Source organism: Terrapene carolina, unplaced genomic scaffold (assembly GCF_002925995.2).
Source record: "Terrapene carolina triunguis isolate 2854851 unplaced genomic scaffold, T_m_triunguis-2.0 Scaffold168, whole genome shotgun sequence".
NCBI classification, from domain to species: Eukaryota; Metazoa; Chordata; order Testudines; family Emydidae; genus Terrapene; species Terrapene triunguis.
In genome coordinates this window covers 3,185-13,111 of record NW_020664519.1, presented here as the reverse complement: position 1 = coordinate 13,111, position 9,927 = coordinate 3,185, and the positions used below count along the sequence as shown (strand labels likewise).

At 58.4% G+C, this 9,927-nt stretch overlaps 1 protein-coding gene across 2 annotated transcripts; it reads right to left on the bottom strand.

Annotated features, from left to right (window-relative positions):
• Nucleotides 1–1,700: 1,700 nt before the first annotated feature.
• LOC113405079 (C-factor-like) lies at nucleotides 1,701–9,199 on the bottom strand. Of its 2 annotated transcripts, XM_026653892.2 has the most exons (6): nucleotides 9,084–9,199; nucleotides 7,255–7,442; nucleotides 4,406–4,564; nucleotides 3,947–4,057; nucleotides 3,172–3,297; nucleotides 1,701–2,225 (listed from the first exon to the last, which is right to left on the bottom strand). In XM_026653892.2, the coding sequence occupies exons 1-5, from the start codon at nucleotides 9,094–9,096 to the stop codon at nucleotides 3,184–3,186; spliced, it is 585 nt and encodes a 194-aa protein (XP_026509677.1). In that variant the 5' UTR covers nucleotides 9,097–9,199; the 3' UTR covers nucleotides 1,701–2,225; nucleotides 3,172–3,183. The 2 variants fall into 2 exon arrangements, with proteins under 2 accessions (XP_026509677.1, XP_026509676.1); XM_026653891.2 differs by lacking the exon at nucleotides 1,701–2,225 and having other exon boundaries at nucleotides 2,984–3,297; nucleotides 9,084–9,190.
• Nucleotides 9,200–9,927: the final 728 nt, after the last annotated feature.

The following is a 9,927-nucleotide window of genomic DNA, read 5'->3' as shown; positions in this document are numbered from 1 at the left end:
GCTCCGGCTCCGCCCCAATCACCAGATATCCGCCCTAGAGATAGTAATTAGTGGGCGGAGCTAGTGCTATGTACCCCATCACACACATACAGAATAGCACTTGCTCCATCCCTAAACACCATGTACCTCTATAGACAGCTAGTGCTATCTCAGTGTATGTGTGTAGGGGATACATAGTGTTTAGGGGTGGAGCTAGTATTATCTATGGTAATTAGCTCACCAAGGGGGTCCACCCGGCCTCGGGGATCCGTGTCCCTTGGGTCTACTGCAGCCAGCTCCACGGCGTCGGGCAGAAAAACAGCCTCCGATAAAGAGAAAAAGCAAATGTGCGCAAAGGCCACAGGGGCTGGGCCGGGCTGGGAAGCTGGGTGGCTCTCGGGCTTTGTGACCTTGGAATGGTGCAGAGCAAAGGAAACCAGCGTGGCCCGAGTCCCTGGCTCAGCCCCGTTTGTTTTGACAGATGCTAAGGGCAAGAGGAAAAAGCTGAGCCCTTTGTTGCACTTACTGGATGCATCTGTGCGGCCGAGGGTCCCTCTCCGCCTTGTTTATCCCCCGCTTCCCAGTGACCTGTGCTGGCAGCGTCGCGTGCTGCGGTCTAGCTGGGAACGAGGCACCTCTCACTGAGACAGGAGTGAACCTCAGAGCAACCGCGGTGAATAGGAGAGAACCGTCGAGTCCCACTCAGCACAGCCCCAGGCCCGTCTGTCAGGTATCGGGGGTAGCTTGTTTGTATCCAGAAAAACAACAAAGAATCCGGTGGCACCTTAAAGACTAACAGATTTATTTGGGCATAAGCTTTGGTGGGTAAAAAAACCCACTTCTTCAGCTGCATGGAGTGAAAGTGACAGCTGCAGGCGTTATATACTGACACATGACGAGAAGGGAGTTACCTCACAAGTGGAGAACCAGTGTTAACAGAGCCAATTCGATCAGGGTGGATGCAGAGCCGGGGCTGGGAGCTCCAGCCGCCTAGTGCAAGTAGGAGGCAACCCAGGCTGAGGAGGGGCTGGCCTGGGCAATGACCCGGCACCTCCCCCTCACCTGCAGTTACCGAACTTTGGAAAAAGTTCCCCTTTGCTAGCGGACTTGTAAACCGGGCACCTGGCCACCTCCCCATTTCACAGAAGGGGAAACTGGGCACAGAGCAGGGAAAACGACTTGCCCAGGTCAGAGCCAAGCTCCCTGAGTCCCAGTGCAGTGCTCTGTCGGCTAGGCTGCCCTGCAGCACTCCCTTGTGGGCTATAAAGGAGACTCGCAGCCTTCTCTAATAAAGACGCTAGCAGCAGAGGAGCGAGCCGAGTCCTCGGGGCTTGACCAAGGCCTGGCTGCTTAGTCTAACTGAGGAAAGTTATTCCTGGTTTGCCGCCACGAGCTCCTTGTCCCTTTTAATTCAGCCATTGCAGGGTTAAATCCTCTCACAGCGGGGGCAGGAAGCAAGCAAGGGAGCTCCGCTCCAGCTTCCCCTGCTGTGGAAACTCAGCATCAGTTCCCTGTGGCTGGCCAAAACCCGAGGAAGCCATTTCCTTTCCAGGGTGTTAGCAGGCAGCAGCTGGCCATGCCATGCACTTCAGAGCAATGAAGGATGAACCCCGCCCCCTGCCGGCTCAGTGCTCAGGACATTGCTGCACGCAGGCCTCGCACCTCCCAGGCACAAGCCCTTCCCCCCCCCCTTCTTCAACAGCAGCTGGACTGGCCCTGCCCCGTGTGCAGGGGCCGGTCCTGCCCTCGCCTCAGGCACCTCCTGCGGCAGAGCAGGGGCGGAGAAGAGGCCTTAGCCGGGGATTTTCAAAGGTGCTTTGGGGAATTACGTGCGCCGCCCCCACTAGATTTTTGCAGGATTGGGGCCAGCTGGGGCAGCAAGGTTTCCAATCTGAGCTCCATGCTTGCCATAACCTGGCTCTCACTTGCCTCTGTAACAAAATCCCTGGCCAGCTGGGCCAGCGATTCAGGCCGGCCCATGTTCCTAGCCATCTCCCTGGAACATCCACTGAGGTCTCCCGTGGTTCACCTGGCATTTGTCATAACCCCAATGCACAGAATCCGTCTGCTGCCACAAACCCAAGCTTGGAAAACGACGCTTTTTGCAGGGCCGGCTGGGGCTCCAAATGCATTTGTCACACGTAGCGGCGTGCTGCCCCTCTCAGAGCCAGCGTGCGGGAGCCTGCCCCTTCTCCGTCCCAGAGAGGTCATGGGCCCAAACTCTAGTCCCACATGGCAGCAAGTGCCTGTGTGGAAAAAGCAACAGCTCTAGGTCGGATGGCAGGGGCGTGGTTATTTTGGGAGTCTCATGTTAGCCCCTCTAAGGACCCTATAGCCACAGCAGTTCCTCCATGGAATCCCTTGCAAAGAGGCCAGGCGGCAGGCAGGGCTGGTGGGGAGATGGGAGTGCTGGGGAGGGGATGCAGCAATGTAACCTATGGAGCAGCCCACGGAGGCTGCTGGAACTCAGCACCCAGAGGTTGTCTAACTCCCACCAGGGGCCTCTCCAGCCCCAGAGCAGCCCAGGATCAGGGGGCGCACAGGTGGCTTACAGTCAACTTAGCTGCCCCCCACCACTGCCATTGGACTGTGAGTTGTAGGCTGCCCCTCGGGCTCTGAGCCCAGCCAATCCTAGCCGTGTTGGCTCTAGCTCAGGGCAGCCCAGCCGCATCAGAGGACAGGCTCTTTGGGTCCACGTCAGAGGGGGAGAGAAAAGGCAAGTTTTAACCCTAGATGGTTGTGGCAGAGAAATGCGCCTCCACCTCTGCCAGCCCCAAGCCAGCACTCTCCACCCACCAGGTTCCTGAGCAGCTGCGTACCTGACCAGTCACGCACGTGTGCAGCTCCCCCGTTTGGCCAAGTGGTAAGTGCACATACAGACATGCACAGGTGATGTGAATTGGGCTCTGGAGTCCTGGGAGAGCAGGCAGAGAGGGGCCAGGGCAGACACCCCATCTGCAGGGGAGCCTGGGGCTTGCTGGGAGAAGAGAGAGGACTGGCACTGTCTGTGTCTCAGGGTATTTATTAGTGACTCAGCTACAGGGAGCTCATGGGCCCATCTGCGGATCACACTGACTGTGTGGAACCCACCGTCCATGGAGCATGTGCAGCCGGGAACTGCCTGAGGTCATGGCCTCCCCTCTCGGGCCGCAAGACTTCTGGCACCCGGCGCACTGCTCTCAGCCCACGTACCGTGCTGCTCTCTCACCAGGGAATAGTCTTCCCTGCCCAGCTCCAGAAGCTCCCGCTGTGTTTCTCGGAGAGGGTAGGAAGCACGGTGAGAATCCCTCGCACGCTTTCATCCACGGGCAGGTCGGCCTGCAACAGTCCAGGAAATTCAGAAGTCAACAGGCTGGCCGGGGGCTGGAACAAAGTGTACAGTGGGGGGGCTGAGCCACTGAACCAAACTGTAATCCCTGGATATGATGGAAACCACTTCAAGCCAGGAGGTATGGCAGCCCCCCAGCATCCAAAGTTCCAGCACCTATGGAAGCTGGACTTGGTTCTCTAGGGCCAAGTCACCCCATACAGTCAGGCCTGGGCACGCTTCCTGCATGTGCATACGCCCACGCTCGCAGACGTGGGAGTTTATCTGTATGTGCTCCTATGGCCCAGCTGCAGAGCCACGAGCGTGTGCACAGTTGGCAGGTGTGCACACAGGTGACTGGTCAGTTACACATACAGGTACCACACACACACACACAGCGGCTGTGCGGGCAGATCAGGCACACGTGGTTCTGGCTTGCAGCTCTGGGCCATGGTGGGTAGTGTGTACTGGATAAGCTGGAAGGCCGGACACGAGGTTGGAGGTCGTGACCTGCACAAGCTTACTTCAAAGGCCCAGGCATCACCGGAGGCAGGGATCAGTTCATGTACTGCTGCAGACAGCTGCTGTACGCTGGGAGGTTCCCGAACCCCAGCCCCTCCCCCGTGCCGCAATTGCTGCTCCCAGGGACCCAACACCCACCTCTTGGGTGCCCATGTCTGTCTGCACCCAGCCGGGGTGAACTGCAGCGCACAGAATCCCGTCCTCTGCGTAGCTCAGCGCCTGGCACTGGGTCAGCATGTTGAGAGCAGCCTGCAGAGGAAGGGCTCGTGAGCCGAGGGCATTACCATGCGCTCGCACTGGCTGTGTTCCCACACACCCAGGCGCAGCTGCACGGTCTCAGGAGAGAGCATAGTGTGTGCGGCTCCTGTGACAGGCAGTAGCGACACTAAGGCCAAAACGCCTGCTCAGTGCTGCGGTGAGGCCATCCCCAGAGCTCTGAGCATGTTAAAGGCACAGCACGTAAAAACCAAGAGCCCCACAGCTACTTCCTGCAAGGTCCTGCCCACCGGCACTGCCTTTGGACACTGCCCAGCTGGAATAGCAGCGTACATGAGCAGGGGATACCACTGCCCCTGGGATCCAGGCTCAGGGCCGTACCTTGCTGCAGCGGTAGGAGATGGCTGGGTTGGAGAACGTCTCAGGGACTCTCTCGATGGATCCCAGAACAGTGGAGATGTTGACAATGGCCGCCTTGCTGCAGCTCAGCCCTTTCTGGCTACTTCCCTGGGCAGCCTTCTTCAGCAAGGGCAGGAACGCCTGGCGGGAAGACGGTCCCATGGGGTCTGTGTGGAGGTAGTACCCCTTCGCTCTCAGAGCTAGCTCCATCCAACACAGTCCCAGGTAGCCCAGGGGGAAGCACAGACCAGAAAAGGAGGGTTTTCAATTAGCCTCAAACTTCTGGGCTCTTCCTCCCCCCCCCCCGAGCAACTGTCCCCCGAGAGCACTCCCAAGCCCCGCGCTAGGTGACGCATGAAGGGGGAGCACAGGACCAAACGCAGAGTTCTGGGCTCTATCCTTGGCTTTGCCACTGACTTATGTGACCCTGGGCACATCCAATATGCCTTCTTGTGCCTCAGTTTCCCATCGGGAACACAGGCACCTGTATAAAGTACTTTTGACAACCAGGGCCAGATTAACCTTTTGTGGGCCTGGCGCCAAACATATTTGTGGGCCCCCATGTAGTTGTTATGGGCCCCGGCCCCTTCTAAGTGTGGCCTGGTGCGACAACACCATAGTATACTCGGTACTGCTGGGATGGGGATGAAAAGTTTTATTTAAACAAAATAAGAGTTGATTGAGATTTGCACTCAGCCCATAGAAAACAAACTCGGCTAGCATCAAGATACCCAGAATACTCTTGAATTTGGTTTATTTGTGTGGGAGGGGTGTTGTCTGTTAGTTTTGTCTTTTTTGTTTAAACACTCAGGGCCTGCTTGTGCTTAACTAGCACATTTATGAGCCACATTAAGCCTGGATGCAGCAATCAGTGGAGTTGCACCTGCATCTCCCCACCTCCACCCAAGTTACATTTCATAAATACATTTTTTGAAAACTGGATTTTCCACTTTGGTGCAATAATGTTTACAAAACTTTTAAAAAAGTTAGTTTTTAGCCTATTTCTCCCTTTGTAGTCATGAGGGGCGGTGAGGCAAGTGAGCCAGTAAAGTTACTGGGGTGGAGTGTGAGGAGCAAAATTGCTGGTGCTCATCTTTTGCTGGGAGCAAGGGCCACTGAGAGAGAGAGACACACACAGACATTACCACCAAAGCTACCACAATCCAGCCTCAAGCCAAGCCCCTACCCCAACCTTCACACCTGGGCTCCCCCCACCCACCCCCCCACACACAAATAACCCCCACCTTCACACAAGGGCTCTCCTCAATCTCCCCCTACCCTGCTACTGCCCACCCCCACCTTCAACCCAGACTATTACCCCCCCCTTCAACCTCCCTCCCTCTACTCCCACCCCCACCTTCAACCCAGACTCTCCCCTCCCTCTCCCCCCACCTTCAACCTCCCTCCCTCTACTCCCACCCCCACCTTCAACCCAGACTATTACCCCCCAGTCACCGCCAGCTCCCCCGTCGCACGCTGACTCGCCCCACAACTGCCCCCTCCGCTCCGCGCAGTGCAGGGGGTGTCCGGCCATCCCCCCGGCACGGGCCCGGCCCGGGGGCACGGGCCCGGCCCGGGGGCACAGACCCAGGCGGGCCCGTGGCTGGCAATGGGACACTCCCCCTGCACCGCTTCCTTTTCTGGCGGGTCCGTTCCCGCCGCCCCCGCGCCGAGGCGGCTGGCCGCAGGCGCGGGGCATTGTGGGACTCGTAGTGCAGGGGGCGGAGCAGTCCAAGGGCCCAGGCGGAACGCCCTGGCGTGCGAACTACAACTCCCAGCACGCCCCGCGACACACGGCCGGGCGGAGGCCTATGGGGCCGCGTGGGGTCGTTACGGGCCCAGCGCCCACAGCCCCAGGGAGGGGCCCACAGATCCGGGTGATTTCCCTGCCGGGCCCGGCTCCGGGCCGCTCCCACCCCGAACCCCGCTGCTCGGGTCTCCCGCCGCTCCGCCAGGCAGAGACCGACCGGCTCTGCCAGCACCACCCCCCGTCCGGTCCGGTCCGGTCCGTCCGGGCGCTGCACTCACTCAGCTGGCGCTAGGAGGGACGTAATTGCACGAATAGCTGTGCACCCTAAAAAGAAAACTCGGACTGTAGCCCGTTGCCGCGCCAGCACGCTCCCTGGTGGCCCGATGGAATGCTGCAGCCACTTCGCCTCAGTTTCCCTCTTGTGTTTTTTGGCCCATTCCAGCTATATACATGACCTGATCCTCTGGCCCAGCCACATGCAAATGTCTGACCCCTTCCGGGGCCACCGAGTCCTTTAACAAGTGCAACAGAAATCCAGAGACAATTTCATCTTCTGTCCAAATGGGGCTCAGTTGGCCGCCCCCCTCCCTTGCAGCTGAGCCTTGGCTAGAATGCAGCAACTTCCCCTCTTTCCTCAGGTGCCTGGGCCTCACTCCCTCCACAGTCTAGGGTTGGCAACGTTCTCTGCCTTCCCAGGGCTCAGGCAGGCGTCACCCCTCAGCAGCTCCTGATTCTCCCTCCAATTCCAGGCTCCCCTCAGGAGCCGACTCCCTGCATCTCTGCCTTTGTGGAGAGCATGAGCACCCAGCTCTCTCCCTACACCAGGGGCCCGCCCTCTGCTCTGTTAATGCCCCCTGAGCACAGGCTGGCCCCAGGTGCATTCGGGGAGGTGACCACCCCTCTCCAGCTCCTCTAACTCTGGTGGTGCTGGTGCGGGGGGTACGCCCCGTCCCATGGACACAGCTGATATCTCCAGTTCTCCAGCTGGAAGCTCAGCTCAGCCCTCCCCTTCTTCCAGAGGTCTCCCTCCTTACACCCGCTCCCTGGAAGTGCAGCAGCATCCTGGCCACTGCAGCCTTACCTGGCCCACCAACATTGGCCCAACCACGTTAGTCTTGTAGGCACCCAGCATCTCTTCGGAATCCACCGTTGCCAGAGACACGTCGGAGAAAATGCCAGCGTTATTTATTACCAGGTTCAGGCCCGAGCCATCCAGCTGCTCCTCAACCCTCCGGGTTGCTTCCTCAATGCTTGCTGGATTCACGGCGTCTGTGAAGAGGGTGGAGGGGCTGTGAGGTTAGGGGTACCGAGAGCCCTTTGTTGAGTTACAGGCGCTGAGATCTCTGGGGGTGCAGGCTAGCCCTCCAGTGCAGTGAGCCCAGTTGGTGAGCCGCACTCCAGAGTGTTCACCTCACCATAGGCACTTCAGTCCCCAAGCAACGGCTGCTCAGACAAGCATCTCCGGAGAGACCCTGAGCGTCTGTCCATGCAGCCTGCAGCAGCGCGCCTGGATCGACAGACTGGGGCTAGCTGGTCTTGCGCCCGCGTTCCCAAACCAGCTGTGCAGACAGTGCTCTGAATTCGCGGCTAAGATGAGAGCTGGGGCTCTGAACCCGAGGAAGGGGGCTGGAAACTTAGACATGGGCAGCACAGATTCCACATCACTTTGGGGTGGGGGAGACCCTGTCCCTTCTCTCTGCAGTTATCCTCATGGGTCCTGTGCTGGAGAAATAGCCATGGGGCAGTTCCAATCCATGCAGATCCCCAGAGGTGCCAGGACGGAGCGGGAGGGTTAGACAAACACAGCTAGTAAAGCACAATTTCTGCACTTAGCCTTTTGGAAGCAAGAACTCTCCCTGCTGTGAACGGGCTGGGGAGGCTGTCAGGATGCCAGAGGAGGAGCGCAGAAGGAGAGGATGAGGGGAAGGATGCCAAGAAGCAAGTCTGGGTCCTAGATAAACCCAGTCACCTGGCAGTGACCTTGGGCTCTACCTCACAGACGCACTAACCTTGCCATCTCCTTGCAGGCACCAGATGGCGCTCTGCTGCTGGGAGAAAGAAATGCAGCGCATAGGCTGGCGCACCACCCATCTGGTACCAATGAGCGCTGTGAGGGCCATCAAAGCAGCGCTGTGCAGGAGTCACTACACCCGGATCTGGGACCCCCCTGGGCACCTCCTGGTGTAAATGCACGGCGCCTCAGGCCAGGTCTGCACGATAACCTCACAATCGGTGTGACCACGCTGCTCAGCCACTGCCCTGCGCGACTCAGTCCTACCAGCCTAGCCTCTGGTGTGGACAGCGCTATGTGGGCGGGAGGGCGTCTCCACGGACACCGCTTGGGCCGCTCGCGGAGGTGGAGTAACCACGCTGACGGGAGACGCTCTCCCCACAGTGCAGCAGTGTCCTTAGTGAAGCGCCACAGAGGCACAGCCATGGGTGGCGGGTGGAGCCCCCCTTCGGGGAGGCTAGTCCCCCTGGCCTCACTCCTTCTGCCTGAGGCCCCCCTCCTGGAGAAGCCCTGAGCACCCCTCCCTCCAGGACTGGAGCCCCACCCTTCCTGGAGAAACCCCAGCTATGCCATGCCTCCCCTCCTGAGACCCCAAGCCACCCCGTGGGAAAATCTCGAGTCTCTTCCCAAAGAACCTGAGCTTTTTATATGCCCCATGCAGATTCCGGGGCAGCTGACGAGATCCCGGACCTGAGTGGCAGATGGGTTTCAGGAAGCTTGGCACAGCTGACTTTGCAGCAGTGCACAGAGAGTTGAGAAACACAGGAGTGGCTTTGGGGGTTAGCAGCTGAACGTGAGAGCTGCTTTCGGGGAGTCTAGTGCACAGGCCCAGGAGGGGAACAGCCCCACAGCTGGAGCGCCCAGACTTGCAGGGAATCGTTCGGCGGCAGAGCACATACCTAGCTTCACCATCACCAGGTTTGGATGTTTAGAAACCAGATTCCGCAGCTCCTAAAAAAGAGAAACATGGAGAACAATGGAAAGCTGCAGCAGAAGGCAGAGGTAAGGGCCGGGCTACGGCCCCAAAGCCACATACGAACTGAGGGCCAGAGTCTGTCTCCGTAGAGTGTGGCAGTACTGCCCAACTGCTCCCACTGATTTCAGGCCGATGGTAAGTGTATCATAGAATCATAGAAGATTAGGGTTGGAAGGGACCTCAGGAGGTCATCTAGTCCCACCCCCTGCTCAAAGCAGGACCAATCCCCAACTAAATCATCCCAGCCAGGGCTTTGTCAAGCCGGGCCTTAAAAACCTCCAAGGAAGGAGATTCCACCACCTCCCTAGGTAACCCATTCCAGTGCTTCACCACCCTCCTAGTGAAATAGTGTTTCCTAATATCCAACCTAGACCTCCCCCACTGCACCGTGGCACGTCTGTGTCCATGAGGGACTGTACTCGCACATGTGCACAAACACACTTACTTACCCTATTTGCTTCATTGTCCCACCAGCTTGGACAGGCTGGGTGAGAAAGGCAGAGAATCAGTCCCGGAGTTAGGGGTTGGGTCACAGGAGCAATATTTACAATAACACGCAAAACTGAGCCCGAGCAAACTCCCACTGAAGTCCACGGGAGTCTCTCTGTTGACTTTAATGGGAGTTGACTCAGGCCCCTAGACACCGGGACAGATCTGGAGAACAGGGAGATTCCCACAGTCCTCCATATTCAGTCACACACAAAAAGCCCTACGCTGAAAGAACATTATGGCTGCAAAGTCATGCACTCCAAAGTTAGGCCACGCTG

Bases quoted from the DNA above. Each gene is read 5' to 3' on its own strand.
- LOC113405079 (XM_026653892.2), bottom strand. The intron at 4,565-7,254 runs GTAAGGCTGCAG...TCTTCCCGCCAG, and splicing joins GGCCAATGTTGGTGGGCCAG to GCGTTCCTGCCCTTGCTGAA. The intron at 4,058-4,405 runs GTACGGCCCTGA...CTTCCTCTGCAG, and splicing joins TCTCCTACCGCTGCAGCAAG to GCTGCTCTCAACATGCTGAC.